Source organism: Dunckerocampus dactyliophorus, chromosome 8 (assembly GCF_027744805.1).
Source record: "Dunckerocampus dactyliophorus isolate RoL2022-P2 chromosome 8, RoL_Ddac_1.1, whole genome shotgun sequence".
Taxonomy (NCBI): domain Eukaryota; kingdom Metazoa; phylum Chordata; class Actinopteri; order Syngnathiformes; family Syngnathidae; genus Dunckerocampus; species Dunckerocampus dactyliophorus.
The window spans coordinates 18,585,277-18,612,911 of NC_072826.1; the positions used below are offsets into that span (position 1 = coordinate 18,585,277).

The following is a 27,635-nucleotide window of genomic DNA, read 5'->3' on the forward strand; positions in this document are numbered from 1 at the left end:
TTTGTATGCCGCTTGTCCTCACTTGGATTGGGTATGCTGGAGCCTATCTCAGTTGACCTTAGGCGAGAGGCAGGGTTACATTAAAACACAAATTAAATTTTAAAAAATACATATATATTCTATGTGTTATTTGTTGATATATTTGATCAACATTTGAGCTTACAAAGTATTACTTGTATTGTCTTTTGTTAGTAAGCCACAGGAGCGTGAAGTACCGGGAATTGATTATTGATTAATCGCGTTAAAATGGAATGCACTACTTGGCTGCAACGAGCAGAGGTGCTGTCGAGTTAACATTTCTTCCCATCCCTAAAAAGAATGCTTAAAAAATAACAATGAATTGATCATAACTGATGTAGTTGAATGCCCATCTCTTTTACATACAGTACATACATCTTGTACAAAGTGACTGGAGGGAGGTTCCCCTTGGCTGGCAAGGTTAGCGTAAAGTGTACACTGTAAATACTCAGATTGATGCTTTTATTCGATAGTCTGCGGTAGTCTGTGGGTGCAAACGCAGTCTATAGTGTTTTTAGATACTGGACATTGTAAAGAAAATTGTAAAAATACAAATAAAATAAAAACGATGCTTTGTTGTGTTAAGCAATGCAAACATATGGAATTTCCCTATTTAGCAGCAACCAGGCTCAGCTGAACCTCCCCATGTGTCTTCGTCAAATACGACGGGCAGTCTATATAAAGTATATACACTGACAATGCTCAACAATGGAACGTAAATGGAGGAGGTTACCCAGACTTTTAAAGTTAGATCATCACAAATTCTGCAGGGTTTTGTAAGTCAGGCCATAGGGACTGTATGAGTAAAAGTCAATACTATTAAAGCAAGTTGTGCTAATTGTGAAAGTGCTGCTTGAGCTAGCCACCAAACCCTGCAGACCTGCACATCATCTGATATGAAACTTGCTGCTGAACGTCTCCCTCCTATGAGAAATCTCCTGGTGACGATGCCCGGGACAGAGATGTCCACTCATTAGCAGAGTCCCACACAACAGCTGCTCTGTGACTAACCGAGCTCGTCTCCTGGTCCTTTTGTCCATGGCTCCGACGTTCCACGCTGAACCACGCAAGGATGCCCTCACGGTGACACACGCCAACGCAAACACCTTGTTCCACCACGACCACACGCATACGCTATCTGTCCATATCCCAAACCTCACTGCGGCACCAACATAGTCTACACACCCCCCTCCATATATCTTCCAGGTATGACCACAACATTAGGTACACCGGCACGATGGAAGAAAACTGGACTAGAAATGCGTGGTTGTCGGTGACCACAATGTATCACACCATGCTACACTGGTCTATAATAGGCCGTCCCCAACCCACGACCCACAAACAATAACGGACCACCTGCTCGCTGGTAGCGGTTTGGATGTTTTTTAGCTCACTCAGGGCCAAACGTTTGTAACGTTACTAACCAATCTGATGATGTGCGACAAAGTCTGCGCCTAACTGTCATAGCGTGCGCGTCTTATAAGGCGGTCTATGTTATTAACTTTCAAGACTTGGAAAATATTTGGCCTATGAACAAACTTCATTACACTGTAACGTCAAACTGTGCCCAATAGCTTGACTTGAACGTACAGTAGCTAAATTAGGTCATCAAAATATTACAAAGAGCTTTCAGTAGAATGTACTGAAAACTACAACCACCATAATCAACATATTGAGAAATAGATAACCTCTAAGACAATGTCAATCAAAAATAGCAAGTCTTGTATTGCAAGTATAGCGTACGTAACCACGGTTGTGTGGTCCACAAAAGCAAATAAACCGCCAGGGTCTCTCATTAGCACTGGGTCAAAAAACATTGGCATTAACAGCTGTGGCTGTAGGCAACCTCCTGATGTCATTTTTATTAACTCCACAAGTTGGCAGCAGCTGCATTTGAAGTATCATGAGCGAGTGCGCCTGCAGCAGCGTTATGTACCTCTGCATGCGCTTGCCACTCAGCTGTTGTTGTGTTGCTGTGGCCACACTGTTGTGCACAATGAACCTAACAGAGGTATTAATGCTCGCTGAGCAGTTTGCTCCTTAGCGCAATTGCAACATTGGTTCTGGTGGTGCTGTGTTGTGCAAACAAACATTTTTAAAGACGAGTCTTGCGTTGCAGGCGTCCCTAATGTTGTGAAAGTGACTCCAGAAAGTTTAAAAGACAAAAAGCAAACTTACTCTGCACGTCTTCCTGCCCAGCTTGGCGCTCAAGTCGTATTTCCCCTTTAAGTCTCCGAGCAGCTGCTCCAGGCGACCCTTCTCCTCTTTGCCGTTGTAGTCCGGGTCCAGGAGCACGTAGGCCCGCCAGTTGGCCGAGTCGAAGCCCCAGTGCACCGTCCGGTTCTCCAGCCGCTTGTGGCTGTGCACCACAAACTTGTGCGGCGGGAACATGAGCCTGCAGTCCAGGCACTGCACGCAGGCAGCGCCGGGGCCCGAGTAGAGCTCCGGCACGAATAAGCCCTTGCATCGGCCGAAGCACTCATGGTACACTCGGAAGCTCTTCTCGGTGCGCTCCAGCTCCAGAGAGCCTCGCTCCTTGTTGCAGCGCGGCGGGTACGAGCCTCCATAGATGAGTGCGTTGCACAGCCGCTCGGCGTCCGTCTGCGTGATCAGGCCGCAGGAGGGCGCCGAGAAGGGCAGGATGCCCACCACCTTGAGGATCTCCAGCTGGTCAGCCGTGCAGCGGGAGCAATAGATGTGCAGGTCGTCGCACACCGAGTTTATCTGCTGCAGGGAAAAGTCTCTCAGCACGCTGTTGAGGATCTGCGGCAGGCACAGGCGCTTCTCGCCGCCCACCACGAAGCAGGAGATGGGCTCCCGCTCCAGCACCGTCTCGCAGCGCTCCGTGGAGCGGTCGGAGGGTATAAAGAGCGGGCCGGACATGACCGGAGGCGTGTGGGCCGGCAGCGAGAGCACCACCTCGGCTGCTTTGGCGTCCTTGAAGAGGGACTCTTGGTGCCAGCGGGCGGAGAACGCCGCCGGTCCGCTGAGGGAGCGCATGGAGCTCAGGTGGAACTGCTTCAGAGTTTGCTGAAGTCCGGGATGAGGCTGAAAGCTGCCCACCTCCATCTTTGTTAGCCTTTAAAAACTACTAAATAATCGGATTGAGTCGTTCTTTATAGGTGTCGTGCTCGCTCGCTACTAACGTGCATTTCCACGCCGCCAGCCAGCCAGCTTCCCCGGACCAGGACCAGCGTCTCTTCCCGGAGAGTCCATTCAGAAAGAAAGATCCACTCCTCTCGAACGCACAACTACTTCCAACACTCCCAGAATGAAAAGAAGAAGAAAAACTCGTACAATCACGAGTGTTGTTTTTACGCGTTCCAAGCGGTTTTACGCACTCCTAATGTGCGCCTGAAATGTGCCACCCAGTCTGGCGTGGACTCTCTCTCTCCTGTTCGTCTACCTCCTCTCTCTCTCTCTCTCTCTCTCTCTGTTTGTTTGTGTCTGCTTCAGTCATTGAATCCCAGCCAGGAATGTGACTGACTCCCCGGGCTCGGCTCTTCCAGCAGACAGCAGTGCCTCCCACTGCTACATGGCAGCTGCACAGGGAAAAAAAGGAAAAGGGGAAAAAAAAGAATCCTTCCGAAGTGAGGCGAAGGGGGAGGAGCATAGAGGGAAATATGTTGGATTGAAAAAAAAACTTCTTATGTTTCAGAGCAGTAGATTCACTGTTAAAACATGAATGAATAACACAAAATACACAATTAACCAGCATGTACATTAGAAATTACAAAATAAATATACTGTACAGTAATCCCTCGTTTATAGTGATTATAGAGCCGACCATAAGTTCATGTATGTAACATCAGTAGGATTCCTTATTTATAAATCTTATACATTTTAATTGTTAGAGTAAAGAAAGCTTGTTTACAACCTTCTAAATACATTTTGTTAACATTATTAGAGCCCTCTACACATGATGTAACACCCCTATAGTCATGTTTACACTCGTATGACCTAATACAGTGGACATAATAAATAAGACTCTTGCTCGTGTGGGGTGCTGTAAATGTGTGCCCTAAACCTAACTTGAAACCCTGGTCTTAATTTGAAACTCTAAACCAAAATGGAAACGCTCATGAAAAACCCACTGGATGAGGAATTCAATTTAGGGTTTCATAACAGGGTTGGAATTTTAAACTAGGGTTCGGGTTTTATCCCTAATTGAAAAGCCTCATTTGGAAACCCCAACACTAACTTGAAACCCTATCTCGAAATCCTAACTCTAGTGTCAACTCGAATTTTAAACTCAAACCCCATCTGAAAGCCTGATTTGACCCAAACGAGAATTTGGGTTTCACAGGTGGGTTGGGCTTTTAATGAGGGTTAGAGTTTGGAATTTCAAATGACCTTGATGTAAACAATGACTTTTCCATCACTCTTAACACAGAATACCGTAAATCATGGCTTTTGCTGAATGTAACCACTGGAGGGCGCCATATCTTAACAAATCCTCATGTTACAGCAGCTCCTTGCATTTTAAATAAGAGTAGAACATAAAAAGAACTACAGACAGTGTAGATTTTATTAGACCATAAAATACACTTACATTTCTGGACATAAATACAGTCGTGTCAAAGTTGCAGCATCTATTAAAATCATTACACAAATGCATGATTGTGGTTGAGAACATCTGCTTGAACATGCAGTCAGCATTACAGTCAGATAATGACGTAAAGCGTGGCTCCTTTTTAATTTCAATGGGTAACACAAAGCATGAAAAAATATCTAATTATAAAAGGACAAATATTTATTCTTGAACAATAAAAGATGTTTTAAAAAATTCAAACCTTTATCGTACATCGAAATACAACATTTAACTGTTTTTTTTAAACATTCCAGTGTTGTGACCTCACGCACCAACAAGACGACTTGAGACTTTGAGACACTTTAAGACACACAAAACCATTTAAAAGCTATTTCCAAAAGCATTGACAAACAGCAGATTAAATTTCAGTGCATCGTCTTCATTACGACCAAAGGTTCGTATATGTGATGTTTACCGGCATTGAACAGCTCGCTAATTAATTCCCTTTTTGCCCTCCAATCCCCACACACGGCTCATTTACATCCTCAAGAGTAAACGTTAGATAAACTGTCTGTTTAAATGGAGGAGGCTGCTTTCAATCATGACACATGACAACAGAATAAATTTGCCGATCGTCGCATCGTTTCCACATCAGTCCCTCCAGAGATAACTGCATCCACGGGGGGCCAGCTGGAGGTGGAGACGCTACCCTAACTCAGGCGCCTTGTTTTCATACTGCGGCGGTGGCGTGATTGGCTCAATGGTCACCGGGTTCTGCGTAGGGCTGCGGATTTGGATGCGGAAGTCCTTCAGGTGCAGTTTGTCCGACTTAATCCTCCTCACCCGCAGGGGGCGCAGTAACCGGCTGGCTCGACTGGCGCTGCGCGCCGGCAGGCTAGGCTGACGCGCTGAAGCGTCGGCCTGGGGCTCGGCGTTGGCGGCGGTGGCTGCTTGGGCCTCGGGAGACATGGACTCATTGAGATGGGTGTCTTCGGCGGGCTGGTTGGCGGGCTCCGTTCCCTCGTTCTCCACGGCTGCTATAATGTCCTCATAGGAGGGTAGATGTGTGGTACTTTGGCGAAGGTTGCTCTGGCGGACGGGGTAGTCGCTACTACCGACCACCTCCTCATAGGTCGGAACGCTAAATGAAGCTGGATCTGGAGCTCTGGGGAAGAACATGACAAAGCCTATTAGGGTTTCATTCCAGATTTAAGGTTTCGTACCAGTCTTAGGTTTTCAAATTAGGGCTAGATTATCAAATTATGGTTTCATATCAGAGTATGGTTTCAGAAAAGGTTTCGGGTTTCAAATTAGAGTTCCACACAAGGGAATGGGTTTCTAGTGTAAGGTTTTAAATTGCATACCAGGATCACATCATTTTGAAATATATATTTCTGTAATATATAAACAATATTTCAAATAATGAATCATATTGAATGAAAATCATATATGATAATGCTACTACGTGATATATACATGATACAGTATAGTTACATAATAGACACAGAGAGAATACAAATATTTAAACTCCACCTTAAACTTGAGCTTTGCAGATGTGGCATTTGCTATGCAGGTGTTGTGTGTTGTGTTACTGAAGGCGGTATCAGATGTCACAGTAAAGGTAATTACTGCCCCCTAGTGGAACCACTTCTGAGCAATTAAAAGGGTCTAGAACTAATGGACTACATGGTTTATTTTACAAATTCATACGTGCAAAAGCTGTAAAAAACAGTTTGGCTACAGTTGTATTCTCTCTGGGAGGTTGTATTGATTTTTACATCATTTCAAACTAGATGAATACAGAAAGTTGGTGATATTAAACACAATCAAACTCACGACTCTGCCTGATCGACGGCCACGTGGTCTAGGAAGGCGGTTGCTGCTGCCGCCGACTGCTCACTGTTTTCACGAGCTCTCCGCTTGCTTCTAACGCCAAGGAAAATGGACAGGAGCAGCATGGCGAGGCCCACGCCCACCAGCACCATGGCGACCGACGAGGACTTGGAGATCTCGCCCTCTTCGTTGTCGTCGTTGCTGTCTGCCGTGGAATTGCTGGACGAGTTGGTGGAGCCGCCGGACTCCTCGCCATCAACGGGTATCACTGTCCACACAATCATGACCACGCCCAGGGCGATGAGGCCCACTCCCAGGGCACACAGGGCATAGTGGGCCCCCGAACCAGTGCTCTCTGAGTGGGTGGACCTGTTGCGAGAGCGCTCGTTGCTGTTGCAAATACCCCGACTGGAACACATCCCTGCTGGACACTCTGCAACACAGAGGAAGACAATGCCAACATTTCAAACAAGGCTTGAGCTACTGTACTGTATGTTAATGTGGCCCTAATCTATTGTTTGAATGTTTCATTTTTACAAACGTCCCCATTACACTATTTTTCAGAAACATAACTCCTCTGCCAGAACCTATCCAAAATATTTGTTTTATATAGATATCGTTATATATGAATTGTATTTTCAGTTCCGTTGGGCATTTCTGTGTGGAGTTTGCATGTTCTCCCCGTGCGTGCGTGGGTTTTCTCCGAGTGCTCCGGTTTCCTCCCACATTCCAAAAGCATGCATGTTAGGTTAATTGGTGACTCTAAATTGTCCATAGGTATGAATGTGAGTGTGAACGGTTGTCTGTCTTGACTGGCGTACCCTGCCTCTCGCCCCGAATCAGCTGGGATAGACTCCAGCATACCCCTGCTTAATGAGGATAAGCGGCATAGAAGATGGATGGATGGAGGTTGGTATAAAGTAGAATCCTAAAAATTTGGGTTACATAAAAATCATATTTAATGTTTATTTAACCAATTGAAAAGAATACAGGGCATGTATTAAAGGTAAGGCTGTTTAGGCATTTTAATTTTATTAATAATAATAATAATGATATTTTATCTATATGATCATATTATATTTTCATTATGTATTTATATACTACTGTATATGTATATATATATATATTTTTTAACCTGAATTAAACTATGATAATTTGTGTAGTGACAAATGCAACGCAAAACCCGTCCTGGCTGTTCACCACAACATAACTAAATCAACAGCAAGTCACCAACAATAAGTATACACATTTATGATGACATTCCCTGCACTTCAGGACCACATCCTGACTATGCAAAGGCTTATTTCATTTTACATCATTTTCTTTGGATTCTTTTAAACATTGCTGTAGTAAAATGACGTCTGACTGCAATGATGGTAAGCAGCAACAGCAGATGAGCGGGCTCTAAAGGTACTGTAGGTCCACACAAGTCTTGACAAGAACCTGAGAGACGGCCTCACTAAGGGCGCAGTGACTCACAGTCAAAGAATGAAGTCGCTGTGATGCTAGTTGGTAGTCATGTAGGAAAGCATGCAAATATGACAATTTAGACCTAAAACACCACCACCAGTTCTGCTACACTTGAAACTCCATGCAGACGCACCTCCAAAAACACACCAGTGTGTGTTTTCGGAGGAGGTCCTCAATCATGCTTTGCAGTAATACAAGACATGTGAAGTATTCTCACAGAGGAAAGTGTTGTTGACGTCATCGCATCCTGCAGGAAGCATCCGTTTGTGACGAAAATAACAACTCTAAAGGTCATAAAAATCAGCGCATCTGGTCCACACCTGGTGCACAACAATGTGGAAGTTGTGCTCTGGTGATGTCATTACATGCTCCAATTGTACCGAAAGTGCTGGAAAAAAAACGTGCTGAATGGATTTTCATTTTAGCATCAAGATGTGTAGCCTAGTACCTGTAGTCTACTACACACTCTATTTCATCACCATAAAGTAATACTACTACTACTACAACTAATAATAATAATAATAATAATAATAAGAAGAAGAAGTATATTAGACACACTAAACATAACTTGAGAACCTAGCCCCGGAATGAAACCCTAATTTGAAATCCTAACTTGAATGAAATTAGAATGTGAATCAGACCACAAAGTAGAGTCACCATCATAAAGTATCAAATAACAAGCATGGAAACAAACACTGGAAAAGTATAAAAGTATGAGGAAAGCGTTAACTTAGGAAACAAATCAACTTAGAGGTCAGTAGGCCACCAGACAATCACACTACTAGCCCTCATTAAAGCCTCCAAGTGATGACGTCTCCCCCTGCTGTCCGTTAATTCCAAGTGCAGGGGAACGGAGATGGCCGTAGAGCAGGGGCGCCAAAAATTTGACAAAAAAAAGACTTTTCTGTCAAAATCAGCACCAACAAAGATTGATTAAAAATATAATTTAAAATTATTGTTGAATTAATATACAAAATATTTACATAAGTAAAAACAATAACATATATAAAACAATATTTTTTACAATATAAAAAAATACTAAAATAGAAAAATACAATATACCTGTATTAAAAAGACAAATAAAAATATGAATAAAATAGATTAAAAAAATATATATACAGTACTGTATGTATATACAAATATGTTTTTAAATAATATTAAAATAAGAAAATAAAATAAGTATCTCCTTGACGGGCATTATTCCACATAAAATGCTATGTCAGGCCAAATCCGACCCCGGGCCTTGAGTTTGACGCCTGTGCCGTAGTGGGTACGTGAATAAAAATTAAAAACGGCTTGACTACATTAGATTCAAGATTCAAGAAACCCTGAGATTACCTAATGTGCTTGATCGCCTCATGCGGCCAGGTAGTGGCTAAGTACAGTGCAGAAGAAAAGTGAGAGGATGAAGTTGTTCATTGTTGCGTGAGCGTTAGATGAACAAATAAGTAAGTTTGGTGATGATGATGATGCTGTGCATTAAAAGTGAAGATTTGAAGATTTTTCAAGATGATTGATATTGTGTGCTAAATGAGAGCTGGTCTTCTTACATCACAGGTGTCAAACTCATGGCCCGGGGGCCGGATTTGGCCCACCATATCATTTTATGTGGCCCGCGAAAGCCTATTTGCCATATTTTTATGAATATTGTAATTTTGTTATTAATATTAATTTTGTCTTTACTTTTTTAAGCTTTATTTTTCATTACTTTACTTTTATACTATTGTAAAATTATATCTATATTATTGTATTTTTATATGTATGCTGTAATTATTATTATTTTTTTACTTAATATAAATATATTTTAATAAGTAATTTTAATATCCAATTTTTTTTACAATATTAAAAAATGTAATATTTAAAACATATTTTTACAATAATTTAGTAAAATTTACCGTTCCATTTACAATAAATAATAAAATAATATATTAAAGTAAAAACAAAACAAAAACAACTTAATTTTTTTTTTCAAAAAGACAATCTTTCTTGCTCAATGTATTTGTTGCCAATATTGACAGAAAACCTTATATTTTTTTGTTGTCAAATCCAATTTAAGATGACTGTTTTTTTTATTAATTATTTATGACAAATTAATGAAATAATTAACGAAATTCTAAAATAGAATTACAAAAAGTGGCCCTTAGGATAACCATAACTGCGATGTGGCCCACGGTGAAAACCAGTTTGACGCCCCTGTCTTACGTGGTGCTCTGACTAATTAGTGTGTTTCCATTTGTCGTTTGTCTGTTGAATGCATGCACTGACGATGTTAGAAGGACCCCGATTTTGCACGTGTAAGTTAATTTATGCTTTCACCAATAATGTGTCTTCTTCGGGTGTTGCGGACGCTTTGTGTGACGCAGATGGAGACTTAGGAGTATGACTTTTTCTGACGCTGCACAGACAGACGTGTACTTTCTATTCTTCCTTTCACCTCGTCCTTGTTCACAAATGTTAATGCTGTGCGTAAATGCACAGAGGCGAGCTTTAATAATGGTTGCTCTGTGCTGCTGTGCATTTTTGCTTGGTGCATAATCTCATGCTATAAATAATAAATAGTAATACATCTTGTATTGAATTCCTTATTAATTCCTGTATGTTACGTGCCCTTGTTTTCATAATTAGAATGATTACATACCATGTTTTTGCACACAAAGCACAGCAAAAGAGCATAAAGGTCACAGTTCACCACATCCTACCACAGCTTGTCACCATTTAATATAATGTAATATATAAATTAATAATAACAGTCATTCATAATATAAATAAATTCACCAAACAGAATACAACTCTAAAACACTCTGTTTTAAATTAGTAGCCTATGTGTGCCGTTGGAAAATAAGACACATGATTTTTTATATGTCCTAATATATTTACTAATATATCAAGGACGTTTTATTGTGTGGTTTATGCTTTTTAAGTGTGCAGCAGTAGGGGGTACATGACTTCCAGTCAGATGTCTGAATGGGTACGCGACTGCAAAGTTTGGGAACCACTGTACCAAGGAATTTTTAAAAAAGCAAATATTGCCTATTAATTGAAACATAATCAACAACTTAATACAGGTGGAAACATTAAATTAAAGAAATATATAAAGACAACATATTTTTAAATGGTCACAATGAGTAAAGGTAGTGTCAGGATATGATGAATCCATCTTTAGACATCAAATTTTAAGTGCAGCTTTGTTTGGGGCCAAATGCAGGGGTTTCCACCTTTCAGATTACTTTGACAAAATGAAAGAAGAGATGAACTGGGTTAAATGACAGGCAGCATTTCATTTATATTCAGAATGCAGATCTGCTCTCAGTCATTTTGTGGTCATCTGTCATCAGGGGTGCTTAGAAAGGGGGAACGTTAAGATAATTCCAAGGGCCCCTGTCAAAAAAAGAGGTGTGGTGACGACAGCTGCCCGGTGGGGCCCAATGTGATCTTTTTCAGGGGGCCCAGAGTTCCTGACGGTACCGCTGTCTGTCATTAGAAAAGAGGTATCCTTTCTGTGTTGAAGGGTAATTAAAAAAAAAGGTTTGCACACACGTTTTACCCTTTTACGAGATACCTGTTGGAGACTCCTGGTTTAATTACTGGATGTTGTTTTTTTTTTATCTTGGTCGTTTTCGTTCGGCAGTGTACACTAGCAAGTGCATCAAGCTAAACAGGGAGGATTGTTGTCAACAGGAGATGCTAACAAGTGTCCTCCAGTCAGTGCTATGCTAAACAGGGAGGGATCTCTGAGGGAGGACCTTAACTATTGACTTACTACATGCTGCCTCATTTAATCCCCACCTTTTTAATCTACACCCAATTGAAATCCGAACCGAAACCGAACAGCAATGTGCTGTGTTTACACCGGGGCTTCTTTACATTGAACAAAGCTCAGTGGCGGTGGACTTCCTTCATGGGTGACTTACCTGAGTCACGCAGGTGTGCTGTTCCACCGAGCTCACTAACACATGTAGTGAGCCACAAAAAGAAGCATAAAAATGCAAAGATGGACTCCAGGGAGGTCGGATGTCCGATAGTAAGTCACCTAAATGTGTGTTTATTCCAAGGTTTAACGGGAAGGATTTAAATGGGTTAAGAGGAACTTTAAAGTCCAAACTACAACCGCGTTCGTTGAGAGGAACCTCCTTCCTGTCGAGAGTGCGCTTCTAGGAGGCCAGGGAGCTGCCAGGTCCTAGCGCCGCCAGCTAGTGGGCTTTACTACTGTAGTACAAAGAATTCTGATAAGGACATACAAATACATGATCTATCTATCCATTTCTATAGTCCTCATTCACGGGTGAGCTGGAGCGTAAGCCATTATTATTACTGTCAATTTATCTGAAATGATATTTAATAACAAGGTCGCACAAGAAAAACACTTCTGAACTTTACACTTTCTGCTTTAAACACGAGCCTTTATACTAATTACTGAAATGATAATACATGATAATAGGATTTCATAACGGGTAAAATACTGTTTATGGCGTCTCCCAATCTAATTGAAAGAAATACAAGCAAACCAAACATAACTATAAGTAATTATAAAATTACATATGTTCTTTAAATGCATTAACACCATAGATTTGCTTAGATTATGTGCAACATAAGTAGTAAATAACTCAAGGTGCTTTAACATGCTGATGTTCTTTTCATTTTATTTTCTAAAAATATATAGTAACACCACTTCCAATATATCTATTGGTGTACAAGCCAGGACCACTTGTGTTAGCACTGTATAGCATCAGTGATAATGTCATGACTTGTGTGCGCTGCTCGTGCAAACGTTATTCCACGATAAAATGATCATACATTAAGTATTAAAGTAAATTACACATTAAGCCTGTAGGGGGCGTCCTGAAACCAAAATGCAGTGTTTTACAAAGTTTTGATGTGAGTACTTCCAAAGCAACGTGAGCTTAGTGCTGTGAAAGCTGCATAAACATTCAAAACAAATTCCTTCATCTGTCTCGTGTCTCTCTGCGGGTTTGAACTGGCCATGTTTAAACAACATGCAAGCACAAGCAAGAAAACGCCCAAAGTGGCAGATAAACCAGTTTTTGTACTATTTGAACTGCCGACTGCAGTCCTTCAGCTGCCCAGTGTCGGTTACGTGTGCGTTTTAATGCTCGGGAAAAACAATTTTATTTACTGTATATGTTATATATTATGGAGGCGTTATTGCAAAAAAAAATACATATAAAAAAGAAGACAAATAAATCATTTATACATGAATGAATGAAAACATGAAACCATGTATTAAATTGTCCAATTGTCCTGATTATATTATGAGCAATTTATTTATTTCATGACCGATTTTATCTATTCAAACACTTTTTTTTTTTTATTTGTCAGTCACTCACAGGCCTGTAACCAGGGGGGGTTCGGGGGGTTCGAACGAACCCCCCCGCGGGCCACAAAGGTCCGCTTGGTTTAAAAAAAAAAAAAAAAGCAGGCACATTCACGTCTCAGGCACATTCAAACTCGCAAGCTTGATGTTGTCATTTTGAGGATGTCGAAAAATATGCATCAGAAAATATGCACCAGTACCACCCCCCACCACCCCTTAAATAAGAGAAAAGTAAGTCAGAAAATAATCAAATAAACAATTTCAATACAAAAAATGACAATAGTTTATTTAATTGGCATAAATCAAATGTAAATTAAATCATATTTTCATTATTAGTTCCACTGGCTTTATTTTTAGTTAAAAAATAAGTACAACATGAGAACATGTGTCCAAACTTTTGACTAAAGTACACTGTAGGGATGTCTTGACATCATATAAAAGACCAAGAAATAATACTGAAATTAAAAAAAAGCTCTTGAAATGTACTTAAAATATATTCTGGGGTTGGGCTTTTTAAGTGTTTCATTCAGTGGTAAACTACAATTAAGGAATATTTGAACATTTTTTATTTCAATTCCAGAAGGACAATATATTTACAAAAATTCATTCTCATCATTTTTAGCAGCAGATTTTGTTAAAAATGTCACAAAAAACTGAAGTTAGAGTCCATAAACTGGTCTTCATATTGACATGGACTTCTTGTTCATCAATGTAAACAGCTGCAGTGAACTGTATTGATTCACACGCTGGTTATTTCCACGCTCTTGTAGGCGTGCACGGGGCTGCCCTTAGCCAGGGGTACCGACGCTGCCTCCTTAGGTGGGGAGCCCAGGAAGCTGCCCTGGAGGCGGCCCACTCGCCGTTCTGCAGAATGTGCACGGAACCTCAACGGACTCTGAAAGCATGCAAATATATGGCAACATAAATGTGGATGGCTTTACTATTGATTACATTTTAAAGAAGTCTAGTGACAATACCTTGCTGGATCTCCTCAGTGGCAGCCTGCCCTCAGCAAAGCGGCTGACAGCCACAGGCGTAGGAGAAGCAATGGCCTCGCCTTCCGGTGCCTTGTTGCTGCAAACAGTTTAAACGTTTTGAGTCGAACACTCCAAACGTGGTGCAAATTTGGAGTTCAACCAAATACTGTATTTCTGGAAAAAATAGGCCTCCAAAAATAAACCCAACTTAGTGTTCAAACCTACAATCATTATGTCTTTTTGTGTTTTGCAGCGTGACGCTAACCATAGAACAGGAAAAGGAACTTCATGTGACATAAAAAGCGTCTGGTTGCTCAGTATTATATGATTATCAATTAAATATCAATGAATTGATCTTTACCAAGCAGCTGCTAACATAAATAGCACGTAGTTGCAAGCAAAACCACTAATAACAAGCATACAATGTCGTCAACAATCACATTTTCCTTCCATTGCATTTGTCTTGCTGTTTATGTTCAAAACTCACCTGAGAGCAGCGGCGAGCGTTTTCATCTCTTCATACAGATGTCGACGCAGCATGTGTTTGTTCCCGGGGATCTCCAAAGCTTTGGCCATGGCGTCCATGTCGAAGGACGCGTCCAGAGCCAGCACAGCGCCGTTGATCCCTTTCCCCTGAAGATTGTCTGCAAATTCCTAAAGGAGCAGAACATGTTAGTGTATCTGTGTCTGTGTGACTAGGGTGTGAAGCTCTCACCTTGAGGTCTACGTCCCTGATCCACTTCATTACTCTGTGACTAGTCCAAACAATGAGGTCTAGGTCTTGCTGCTCACATTTGGCCCGTCGTGCCTGCAGGACCTCCTTATCGAAACCGAGCATCTGCAGCATCTGCACCGACAGAAGCAGACTGGTCTGGTGGAGCTGGTCGCTGACATTGAGGAACTTCTCCAGGTCTCTGCGGCCCAGAGAGCTCAGCACCCGCCCGTCCACCATCTGAGCTTGGAAGGCTTGCGAGTACTGAGGCAGCCCCACGTCACTCAGCCAAGATGTTGCCACCCAGTGATGGTCCATGTCTGATGCTTTGGACAGACTGGACAGAAGAGGACAGCCACTGGTATGGTATGTGTTTGTAAAAACTGTAGAATGCACCAATAATAACGGATCTTTGACTAGCATTTTTGCAGCATGTTCTTAAAAACAGCAGTGTACTCCTGTCATACAGTATAAAGGCTCTTTGACAGCAAGGTTCTCTGTTATGACTGGCACACTGCCACAACAGAGGACCTTTGACCAACATTCTAAAAACAGCAAAGTGCTCCTGTCACATAGAGGGTCTTTGATTAGCCTTTTTGCAGTAAATCCCTAATAACATCAGAACGCGCCAGTCATAATAGTGGATCTTTGACTGGTTATTTACGGTATGTTCTCAAAAACAGCAGAGAACTTCTGTCATATAGCGGATCTTTGTGTTTTTGCAGCAGGTCCTTAAAAACAGCAAAGCACTCCTGTCACACATAAGATTTTTGACTAGCCTTTGTTCAGTAGATCCCTAAAAACAGCAAACAGCGCTGGTCATAATAGAGGATCTTTGACTAGCCTTTTTTAGTAGATCCCTAAAAATATCAAACTGTGCCAGTTATACAAGCTAGTAGAGGATCTTTGACTAGAATTTTTGCAGGAGATCCTTAAAAACAACAAAGCACTCCTGAAATATAGAGGATCTCTGAGTAGCATTTTATAAAGGGCTCTTGTCATTTAGAAGATCTTTGACTAGCATTTTTGCAAAACAAGAAGAAGCTCTTTGTTTTAAAAACAACAAAGGGATCCCATCATAAACAGAATCTCCCTGTCCTTTCCCTGCAGTGTGAGGCAGCAGAGGCCTTTGTCCAAGGAAGGAAAAAGAGCAAGTGGTGGAAATGATTTTGCCCTAGAAATGCTGCCTAGTAACAAAATGGCTGGCTAAATAATCATTTCGTCTTTCAGCCCCCCCTTGTCCTTTTTTTAGCAGATGTGGCAAATTTGAGCCTAGTAATTCTGCCTAGCAACAAGCGACTCCAGAACCAGAGTGATTTTGTTTTATTTTATTTGACTAATGTGCTCACCCTTGCTCCCCTTCAGCTCTCCTGTAGTCCTCAATGGCCAGTCTTAGTTTTCTGCGATGAATCGGGTTGCTGATGCCCAGTCCCAGTTCTAAGTCCTCATCAGTCAGACCAAGAAGAACCTTCAAAGCAAGGAGACATCATCTGAATGCTGAATGTGCTCTGTGAAAACTACGAAAAACCACCGTGTACCTTCCCGCTCTTGACGTTCTCCGAGCAGGCCCGTGTGTACATGGGCATCCCCATGACCACCTCCAGCCAGGCCTCGACCACACCCGCCCTCCACAGAGACATGCACGTGGTCCGGGTGAGCGCTGCCTGCTGGAGGCGGTCCAGATGCTCCTCTCCGTCAGACAGGCTCTGCTGCTGCGTGTCTGGGAAGTGACGGCGTGGTCATGCGGGCAGGGTGAGGGTTAAAGGTCAGAAGGATATAGGGACATTGTATAAATGACTCATGGGGGTATTGTTTATCATAGCATTAAAAACACCTTCAGCTTCGGCTTGTGTGTGTTCTTCACATGGCCACTAGAGGGGGTCGGTACACTTTTCAAATCCATAATAGGCCATAAACCAAACAAAATCATGGCTTTTCCAATATTGTAGCTCTAAATCAGTTGATTGTGTTTAGTAAAGGTGACTACCTGATGATGATGAGAAGGAGGGTTAAAAGGACCTCTAGAAACATGAGAGACATTAGAGACACTGGGATTATTCGTCAGTTATTCATGCAGGATGAACTCTGTGTGTTTACCTGATTCATCCTCACATGCAAGGTCCAGAAGGGTAAAAAAAAAAAAAAAAAAAAAAAAAAAAAAGACCGCTTCCATAAAATGTAAACGCTCCTGCGGTGGACCAGAGTGATGTGAATAATCCCCAGAAACACACATCAAAGTTGTTAAAATGGTGAAAGAAGAAGAGACAAACAACACTACTCATCATGGAACACACATTCGCCACATGGCATGTATTCATTGTTTTATTTGTAATTAAAATAAGATTTCATTTCAATTGGATACATCTCCTTATCTGAGGGAGATCAATATTTTCAAGTCTTCCTTTTTTTCTTCCCTTTTTCAATTTAAATGAAATACTTCAATAGATTTAATCTTTTATTCAACCTTAGGCATTGAATTATTAGAGCGTTTTACACAAAGCAACAAAAACAAAATGAGGAGACCTTGCATTGACAATGCAAGTTGGAGATCAGAAAGGGAGGGATGACTTGGCAATGAATGAATGACTGATAAAAACAAACAAACATAATGCAACACAAAGGAAGTCGTGCAGATGCTTCTCACACATTCATTCAGCTCAGTCAAGTAAGCAATGCTACCAGGCTAGTGCTAAAAGACTCATATTGTATTTCCTCAAATAGCTGCTAGGGGGTGTCTACTGTATTAACTTCAGAAAGTATCACGCCTTTATTAGAGGTGTGGTATAAAAGACAAAATCAATGCCTCTATTTTCATTTCATACAAGGAAACTTGGAGTCTCTTACCAAAAATAGAAACAAAATAACTTTTTTATTAGAGAGGTGACTTTAATTGAAACCAAAGCAGATTTATAATAATATTTTATATTGTATTCTGAATTTAGATAAATATGTAGTCTTCAAAAGGTTTAGGGTTATTACTGTATTTATATATAAATATATATATATATATATATATATATATACACTAGGTCCCCAACGTACGAACACCCGACTAGTGAACACTCGTGGATACAAACACAAGCCGACTGATCTATATTTTATTTTGTTTTGCCTTGTAGTCGCTCAATCAGTATTTATACTGCTACCGTACATGCTTGACCAGTAGAGGGCACTGTGACACTGCTAATGCAGCCTTAGAGCTAATGGGACCAACAGAGGAAGAGTTAGACGCTGGGGAGATACAGTGTAAAGCTAAATGGAAAGCTAAATTGTACAACCCGGACAGAGCATGTGATTAAAGTTTATGAAGAGTTAATAGGCCTGCTTAATTCTACACCACCCATAGAACACTACCTCTTTTAGAAGAGTCTAACGACGACAACAATTTGTCCTTTTTTTTCCAATGTCTCCTCCTCCAACTCCACCACAACGACATATGCTCGACCACTTCTCTTCAAAGGTAAATAACATTTATCATTACGTATTATATCACTTTTATTATTGTTTTTTTCAATAATTATCCTTGTTTAATATTACTACTGCATCCAAACTCATATTTACATACATACACATATACTGTATATGTATACACGTACATGTACTACCTATATCATTGGTAATATTACCTTTTCCCCGACTTAAGAACAATTCGACATAAGAACGGTCGTCTGGAACCAATTGTGTTCGTTAGTTGGGGACATGGTGTATATACTAATATACATAACTGTCCAATAGAAAGCATGTATCTCCCAATTTATTTATTGACTTAATAAAAGATAAAAATAAGATAAAAACCTTAAAATAGAGACAGTTAGGAGATGCATGCTTTTTGACTAGCTATTTTAATCCATATTGCATTGTGTTTGTTATTAAACTAGTGTGTTGTTCAAATTTAACCATATCACTCGATTTAATTAGTTATTGTAATTATTTTTTTAAATAAAAAAAGCCAACTTGAAAACAACTCAATCAACTGCACTAATAAAAATAGCTGGGTATAATCACCTAAAAGGTTACCGCTAGCCAGTAGAACGATGTGGTGGTAAAGGAGGGCTTTAATTGAGGTGAGGCATTTATTTTTTCATAGTAGTGCGTTGGCTGCATTTTGAGGAAATACAATATTTCTATAGAGTGAGCTTTTATGCCTAAATGTGCATTTTTCAGCTTAGTCACGGTTATTTTCTGTTATCAATGCTTGCAGCCCACAGTGTGATATGACATAACTTAATATTTATCAGCACGTACAACTCCTATTTCTTTACGTCACTTTAGGAAATCCAAATGACAAGTTTGCATCTTTTTATATTAAAAAAATTGTGATGTGTCCAAAAGAACTAAAAAAAACAACAAAACAGCTTAAAGCCAGCGAGGGCATGTGGAATGGGCTGTGTCGGACAGAAAGCGTGATAAATGTAAAAATAAACATAACAGTAAAAACACTCCTATTTATACATAAACAGCAGTCCTTCAAGTCTCAAGTTGTAAAAGAACAAAACATAAAGACAATTTGAAGATAATACAGCATGTGTACACATTGAGTGATAATAACCCCATGTATATATTTATATGCATGTAAACATATATACATATGCATACATATACATCTATAAATATATATATATAATTTACATACATACAATTTGAGGATAATATACTATACATTTCATGGAGGAGCAGTCTCTTTTAGGCTATGGTGCACACACTCAAACACACACACACACACACGCACACGCGCACACACCGACACACACTCAGCATCACCAGTCGGCATCCTCCTCTATGTAATAATCGGGTGTGGCAGTACCATCAAACAGGCCAGGGTCCAGTGACTTGCGTTGCTTTCCGCGGGCAAACACGCGTGACAGGGAGCCCAAAGTCATCTTCTCCTTCTTCTTCTTACGCTTTTGGTCCTCCAAGTCCTCCATCGACTAAGCCACACACAAACACACACATACACAAAAGAGAGAGGACACTCAGGGTGTGTTCACACTCGTCATTTTGGACTTGGTTAAAAAGAGTACAGCTAATAAGCTTAGTTTGACCGAAATCACTTGCAGAAATGACAAAATGGGTCGGAAGTGCTGTCTCTCTGCTCTGCACTCTCCCTCTGTGTGGGACAACTCTTTAAAAGTATATTTTACAAGCTTTTTGTGAAATCTAAACTGGAAAATATAGCAGAATATAAAAATAATCTACATATTCACACCAGAAGACGACATTTTAGTTTGGAGTATTTTAAGTTACGTCACATAATATGTCACTAACGCTGTCCTTACTTTTTGCATGTGTTCTTTACTGCACAGACTCTGGTCCCATGACAACAATACCAGTGTGAACGCTAAGACAACCGCACCAAAGTATACACAAAGTACTTTTTTCTTTTTAAACGCTTTTTGTATGGACCAGCATACCAAACCTAAAGTCTGACCGCAGCCTTTGAGTTACTTCCAACAGACAGACTTATCAGCCTGCATAAAGAGACTAAAAAATGGTGTGGGTGTCTGCTTGTTGCCTGGTAACCTCTACTGACATTAAAATGCTGTAGGCAAGGGTGTAGCTAGACATTTTAGGCCACGTGAGAGCACATTATTAGGGATGCTCTGAAGGATCAGCCCCCAATTAGTATTGGCTGATTTCCATTAAAAAAACATGTGATCAGCATATGCCGATAATTGCCTTTCAAAGCCCATCACAAAAACCGATCGCTGTGCGGCGGCAACATGACACTTTATGTCATGACAACACAAACATGACATGAATGCGCATGTGTGCTGTGTCACGCAGGGTTGCCAACACTCATATTGAGCCGACAAGGAACGCACTTTGTCCCATATTAGCGCGAGGATCAACACTAGTCTGTAAACCCTCAATGGTTTCTGTTTGACAGTTTGACACAGGCTACGCCAATCCATGCCAGTGTGTTTGACAAAATTATTGGTGTTGGACTTCTCTTGCATCTTTCATTAGACGCTTTGCCTAGCTGGTCATGGCCGCAGCTAACTAGCTAGCTAGCTAGCTAGCTAGAATTATGTGCCCAGCTTCTCGTCTTCGGACTCCACATGTGACTGTTTACCACAGCGACATTTTGTTTTTAAAACAAACAAGCGTATCGGGTACGCATTAACTTTTTCAAGTGTCTTTTGCTGTCATTATACTAATTATGTTTTGTCCTCCAAACACTATTTGTGTGTTGTTGTTTAATGAACATTACCTATTTGCAAGGGACCCTTGGAATTGTCTCATGGCAACCCTCTCCAACAGCACTCATCATAAATAAATAAAAAAATGTACAGTTAATCCATGTGATCCGTATTACTATCACTCACAAATGATCGGCATCGGAATCGGCAGCATAAAACCCTGATCGGAGCATCCCTACATATTATTATATCATATCATCTATTAGTCAAATGCAGGTGTTGAAATGTTTTACAGAAAAATGGAAGGATGCGGGGGATAACACTTGGATATTCTTCACCTTTTGTTAGGGGTGTAACCGTACATGTATTTATAATACGATTTTCATCAAGGTCCAGGGAAAGTGTAGCTGCCTCACGATATATTGTTACGCGTCTACTCCGTAAACAAATACGGTGCAGCACAACCTTTGCTCGCGGAAGTCACGCCTAGTGACAGTGCCGAGGACATGCCAGAGCTTGAAAACCTTCTTCCGTCATGAAAGTCTTCTGTTTTGGAACACTCAGCCTTCCTGGTGAAGTATGTAAACAAGAACAAGTGGATAAGACGAAAGCAGTGTGCCGCCATTGTTCAGTGGAACTGTTAATGCTGCACTTAATAAGCCAACCAGGAACTGCTACACTTTGCATTGTTGCACTTTCTTAAAAAGAAACTATTCCGCTAAATATTATATATTAATTTTAATTACTATTTCCATTTTCTGTAGGAGAATTGTACAAAATGGAGAATTACCTGCTAGCAGTTTGCAGTTTTTTATATTTCTTTTCAAGAATTATGAATTCCATTCCATTCACATTTTTGTTACCCGTACCTCATGCAAAGATGTTTTGCTTAATGGCGGCCATATTTTTCAACCAATCATGCTCACATTTGACACACACGTGCTTGTCAGTCGCCAAACGGTGTGTTCTAAATTTAGTGGTGCTATGGCTAAACATCCTGAAGTTACAGTGGGTGTTTTGTAGAGCGCGTTGAGCTGTGTGAGAAATTGCAAGGCAGTGAGACTTAAGGGGCCCTACTTTGGAGTTGAATAACAGGGCCACCATGTGGTCTACAGGCAACAGAGTAGGGGTGCATGTTTTGACAAATTTTCACCTTTTTGTGTGCAGCAGTTCAGGAGTAGTATCCTAATTTGATCATGAGTGTATGCAAGAAAAATTAATTATGGTCATTTGTGGGCACATTTGCACCAACATCGTACTTTATTCCATTTTTTTTTATGATAAATCTAGTATTTTGTCTTCACGCTACCTCTTTGCAAGGAAGCTGCTAGTCAAACAGTATAAGACCCCCACCATCACCAAGAAGGCAGGCCCAGAGCAGCACAGACACACACTTGAAGACGACAGGAAGAACGTGGACTGGTGATTACTCGTAGGCAGCTCTTACATTGCAGAGAGAGTGAGTCCGGTGGCGAGGGGAGTTGATGTCGCTAGGCGTGGACGAGCGGTCCCCGTCTGCGGCTGAGGCGTCCGAGATGACGGACGGCTGCCGTGAGTGGCAGGGGCTGATCCTGACCACAGCTAGGGGGTGCCACACACACAATGACACGCGCACACGCACACATTGAGCCAGAAACCCATAGTTAGTATTCGAAACTTGGAAGAATCCCGTTTGTTAGTCAGTTTGAAAATGCAATAGCAAGGAGATCATAGCAAGATATGGACACTTCATTAGGTACACCTGCACCTATAATGACGTCCAGCCCCAATAATAAACGTAGTGCTCCATTGTATTACTGTACACTACCCTGTAACACATTAGTGTACATCAGTACTGGAGCTGAAAAGGTGTACCTAATCAAGTGTCTCGATGGAGAGACAGGAGGGCATATAAGACGAGCTACCTTGTCTGTCCGCCGTGTGACCGTGGTAGAGCGTTTGCTGGCTCTGCCGGATGGCGGCAGTCAGCGGCAGGTCGGCTTGCATCACCCACTCCTGACTGCCGTTCACCACAGGCTCAGTGGTGGAGGCTAAGGAGTGGCGCTTCGGTACGTCTTTAGTCAGAGTGGCCAGAGACTGCTTGGCCTGAGAGAAGAATAACAACACAATGTTATGTTTTGTACACATACAGTGCATTGTAGCCATATACTGTATACTGTATACTCTATAATCTCTCATTTATCGTGGTTAATTAGTTCCACACCTGGCAGTGATACAGTGAATTTCTGTGAAGTAGGGTTCCTTATTTATAAATCAAATATTTTCGTAGTTACAGCATGGGAAACCTGTTTATGACCTTCTAAATACATAAAAAAAAAATGATTAGAGCCCTCTAGACGTGAAATAACACCCCTATATTCACTTCACCTTTACACTTGTATTACCCAATTTAGTAGACATAATAAGAGTACATTTAAGACATAAAGTAAAACTTGTGCTCGTGTGTGTTGCTGTAGATGTGTCTGTCTAAAAGCTCCGGGGAGGGAGTGAGGGCAAGGAAAGGAAGTGGAGCACGGAGTTGTGTTAACTTGGTCTCTGTTGTTAGGGATTATTGTGCCTGTTGTGAGATAATTCAAACATGCAATAAAAGTCTGTTGTTCCAGCGATCAAGTCTGGCGCTTGTGTGTCTCACTGAACATTGCAGTAACATTACTGACACCTAGTGGCCAGTGCAGAATACTACATATCCCCACAATATCTTTGGGTCTTCTGAATGCCCTATATTTCTGTTTTACGTTCTTTAGCCATTTTTATGCTTGAAAATGCTTAATTTAGCCAAAAAAATGCAACATTTGCTTAAATATGCATATTTCTTGACTAACAATAGGCCGTGTTCAACTACAAAATTGCATGATTTATTCATATATTTCTGAAAAACTGTGCTAGAGTGAAGCTGTGAAATTCAAATTGCGAAATGGTGAGAGATTACTGTATCCCACTGTGCCTAATTATTAATAGTCATAATACTAATAATATTACTATACTCATTTTTTGGTGGTCGCTGAGTTTTTTAAATTATTATTGTGGTTGTAGTTTGCAATGAATCAAAAGCTGTTTCTAATGTTTTGGTTACCTTTTTTAGTTTTCGTGGCAAAATATAACAAATACATAAATACTTCCAGTAATAAGGTGGTAATAAATTCTTAAAACTACTAATAAAGTTGTATTAATACTGGATCACATTTCTGGGATATAGCAAATTTAATATATTTTTATTGTTTTTTAAAAATTGTATATGTACATGTATTGTTTATTTATTATTTCATTAACTGGGATTGCACTTGAATTTTATTGAATGATTTATGTATTATTTTTATGCACTTTTATTAGAATTTTCATTAATTAATCTATTAGTTTTATGATTTAATTGTAATTTTATTTTTATATAATTTATTCTTCTTTATTTATTTTGTTATTGTGCACTTCCGAAAACACCTGATTGTTTTTTTTACATTGACATTGCCAATGAACCTGCCACAACCTCCTGAGCAAGGAGAAAGATTACACTGAGATAAGTAAAAAAAAAAAAAGCTTTAATGGCATTAATGTGTCTTTAGGGTCCACTTAAATGTTAAGTCACTCGCGTCCCAAACTCACCATGGTGAGCTCGGCCTCCAGCTCCTTGATCCTGTTCTCCTTCATGTCCAGCTGAGCGCGCAGGACGTTGGCCTGCTCTGTGGCCTCTTTGGTCTGCCTCCTCAGGTCCCACTTCTCCCTCTCCAGCACGTCCTTCTCCTTGGCCAGGACCTTCACTGCGTCCTCGCTCTCCTACAAGAACACCCATAGCGGATGATGAATGGCGGGCCATTGGCTGGCAATGTTATTATAATCCATTGGAGCAAAAAATGGGCTTGTTGTGTTACCTTTCGATGCTGGTCGTAGTTGCGTATGAATTCTCTGAGCTGATCCTCTCTGGTCTCCAGTGTGGTGTACAGCTGCTGCATCTGACTCACCAGGTCGCCCTTCTCCCCTTTTAGACGCTTGCGGTCAGCTTTCATTGCTACAATGCACACGTACATGCATAGATGTGAAAAGCCATCATTATTATTATTATTATTGTTACAATATTCATATTTGAGATACATCTCTTATATTATGTTAGATTGAATTTTAATATATTTTATCTATTTAATCCTTTTGACATATTGATTTGTTTAACTATATAATTTACATTTTAATTTCTGTCTTTTGTATTACATTTGTTCTTATTTATTTTACGAAAAATGAACCTAAAGATGAGCTTTTTACAAACAAAAGTAATGGCACAGATTATAAATAAATAAATAAATAAATAAATATAAATAATAAATAAAAATATATATATAAATAATATTATATATAATCAAGTAATCAATAATCAAGTTAATTTATCCCTTTCATTCGTTTTCATTCATCTGCATTTAGAATTGTTTTCTGCATGTGAAAGTATAATTGTGAAACTATAAAAACGTGTTTCGTGTGAACATTTTTGGCTTTCTGGAACACGAAATTGGATTTACATCATTTCTTATGGGAAAAACTGATCACATTTCGGTTAAGAGTGTCACCTTCTGGAACGAATTAATGTTTCGTGTGAACATTTTTGGCTTTCTGGAACACGAAATTGGATTTACATCATTTCTTATGGGAAAAACTGATCACATTTCGGTTAAGAGTGTCACCTTCTGGAACGAATTAATGACGGCAACCAAGGTTCCACTGTACATTTAATTGAGTGTATTTTTGTTTAAAAAGATGACATGCATGTGTTTCGAAGGCTATTTTTAGATTTAAAAAAAAATCGGCTTGGTTTTGACTGAAAGTGGGTCACCACTTAATGAACACGGGAAAATAAGGCTCTGAGAATGAGACCAGGTGAGAACACTATCACTAAAAGACTCAAAAGTACACACTTTAAAGGAAAACTGCACTTTTTTTAAAATTTTGCCATTCATGCACAATCCTTACGAGAAACATGAACACACGTCTCTCTTTTCTGTGCGTTCCAGACATATAAAAACAGATAAAAAGAGGCATGCCATCAATGCACATAATGGGACACACCTGTTCCGCTTAGAAAGCCCGCTATTAAAACACCTCCAAAAACCTCCCAAAACGTTTAATCACTTTACATCCATGCTGTAACATGTAGCAACAGGCGCATTCACGATAACATGTAATACTTACACTATTTTGCTGTACTTTGGTCGTTCTAAGCATTCCCGGAACTTCCTTCCAGGGGGCATTGATTTCACATAGCAGTATAGAAACGAACGCTGCACGTAGCATCAACTTTTCCAAACTCAAAAACAAAAACACAGCAGCAGTGGCGGCAGCTCCAATATGTAGCGTTACCTTTCAGTAGTGGCCTGGGGCATTGTGAGTGTGGCCCTATGAGCAAGTGTGTGGTGAAGCTAGTCACTAGCCAGCTAGTAGCTAGCCGGTGTGGTGTGGCGAGGTGTCACTCTGCCAGTAAAGTAGTTCTTTGGTGTAACAATAACAATAATAATAACAATGTCGCTGAAGCTTGGTTAATATGCAGGTAACATGTAAATGGAGAGCCGTTGGCGCTTTTTGGAGGTTTTTCCAGAAGGCTTTATAGGCAGAATGGCTGCATCCCATTACGTGCATTCTTAGCTGTTTTTATATCACAGAAAAGAGAAATACATGTGTGTTCAAGTCTCACATAAGGATTGTGGATGATGGGCAAAATATATTTAAAAAGTGCAGTTTTCCTTTAAGCTTGAAAGTATATCACAGAGCCACAAGGGGGCACTGCAAATAGGTCCCCATGGAAGTGCCAAATACAACAAACATAGAACCACTGTATTTTCTCTGGCAAACAGACAAAATAACCTTATTTCTACGTCGACTCTCCACTTTGTAAAACCGCACCTCACGTGAAGTACGCCAAGATCAGCATTCCTTCCCTGTCAAGTGCGCACCTTCCATTCACATTTCAGCCTCCACATTCCAAACCTGTTCAGTTATACAACACATTTGGCTGGTGCGCAACTCATCATCATCATCATCAACCCTGTTGCCTAACTGGATCGAAACTGTGCCGTGTCGCATAATGTCTCAGCTTGTTTTCTCCTGCCCTGAAAACAATTCTAATGCGGGTTAATTGCTGTCTGCATCGATGGGGTGTATGAATATTTACAAGCAAGGCTTCCATGCGCTGACTGATGCACCTATCAGGCTACATTGAAAGTCATGATGTAATGACGGAAGTCCCATTCTGGGGGATTTTGAAATTATTTTTGCCATACCAAGAAATGAAATTCATCTGTTCCAGGCTCAAACTGCTGCCATCTTAAAAACCATGCAGGATATGTTTTAGGTAACATTTTAACATTCGCATACAAGTGTAAATAAAAGCTAACTGCTCTCCGGGACGGCGTCTGTGTGCGATGCAATGTTGAAAGCAACTGTCGCTATCCCATAAGTACTCTGCAGGTTACACCAGACGTGTGACATCATCTTTTTGCAGGATGCTGTGTTACTGTGTGAAAGTGCACAAAGTTCCCGTCGAGTTCTGTGTACAAGGCACAGGTGGATAAATGCTCTATAGTTAAGGCTCTGATGAGGCTATTTTACGGGATATCTGTGTGAAGGCGGGTGCTGTGTCTAAAAGCTGGCT

The 27,635-nt window shown here is 40.5% G+C and overlaps 3 protein-coding genes across 13 annotated transcripts in view; all 3 read right to left on the bottom strand.

Moving 5' to 3' along the window:
• Window positions 1-3,545, bottom strand: part of skib (v-ski avian sarcoma viral oncogene homolog b) — a 51,478-nt gene extending 47,933 nt beyond the window's left edge. Inside the window, exon 1 of the mRNA XM_054784116.1 lies at window positions 2,197-3,545. Coding sequence (XP_054640091.1) covers window positions 2,197-3,087 — 891 coding nt within the window. The 5' untranslated portion in view covers window positions 3,088-3,545. The remainder of the gene's footprint in view (window positions 1-2,196) is intronic.
• Window positions 3,546-4,567: 1,022 nt separating this feature from the next.
• tmem51b (transmembrane protein 51b) lies at window positions 4,568-11,988 on the bottom strand. The gene is made up of 3 exons (XM_054784928.1): window positions 11,764-11,988; window positions 6,386-6,815; window positions 4,568-5,714 (listed from the first exon to the last, which is right to left on the bottom strand). Exons 2-3 carry the CDS (start codon window positions 6,799-6,801, stop codon window positions 5,255-5,257), a joined length of 876 nt encoding a protein of 291 aa, XP_054640903.1. The 5' UTR covers window positions 6,802-6,815; window positions 11,764-11,988; the 3' UTR covers window positions 4,568-5,254.
• Window positions 11,989-13,485: 1,497 nt separating this feature from the next.
• The window catches only part of kaznb (kazrin, periplakin interacting protein b), a 130,367-nt gene continuing 116,217 nt past the window's right edge, over window positions 13,486-27,635 (bottom strand). For 8 of the 11 annotated variants that reach the window (XM_054785921.1, XM_054785919.1, XM_054785924.1 and 5 more), the window contains 11 exons: window positions 24,877-25,013; window positions 24,611-24,781; window positions 22,918-23,098; window positions 22,461-22,594; window positions 19,678-19,801; window positions 16,412-16,593; window positions 16,223-16,341; window positions 14,877-15,210; window positions 14,649-14,815; window positions 14,162-14,258; window positions 13,486-14,079 (listed from right to left, as the gene is read on the bottom strand). In XM_054785921.1, the coding sequence (XP_054641896.1) occupies window positions 13,924-14,079; window positions 14,162-14,258; window positions 14,649-14,815; window positions 14,877-15,210; window positions 16,223-16,341; window positions 16,412-16,593; window positions 19,678-19,801; window positions 22,461-22,594; window positions 22,918-23,098; window positions 24,611-24,781; window positions 24,877-25,013 (1,802 nt within the window). In that variant the 3' untranslated portion in view covers window positions 13,486-13,923. Of the gene's footprint in view, window positions 14,080-14,161; window positions 14,259-14,648; window positions 14,816-14,876; window positions 15,211-16,222; window positions 16,342-16,411; window positions 16,594-17,315; window positions 19,802-22,460; window positions 22,595-22,917; window positions 23,099-24,610; window positions 24,782-24,876; window positions 25,014-27,635 lie in introns of those variants that run through there. The other 3 variants (XR_008572340.1, XM_054785928.1, XM_054785929.1) reach the window with 3 other exon arrangements.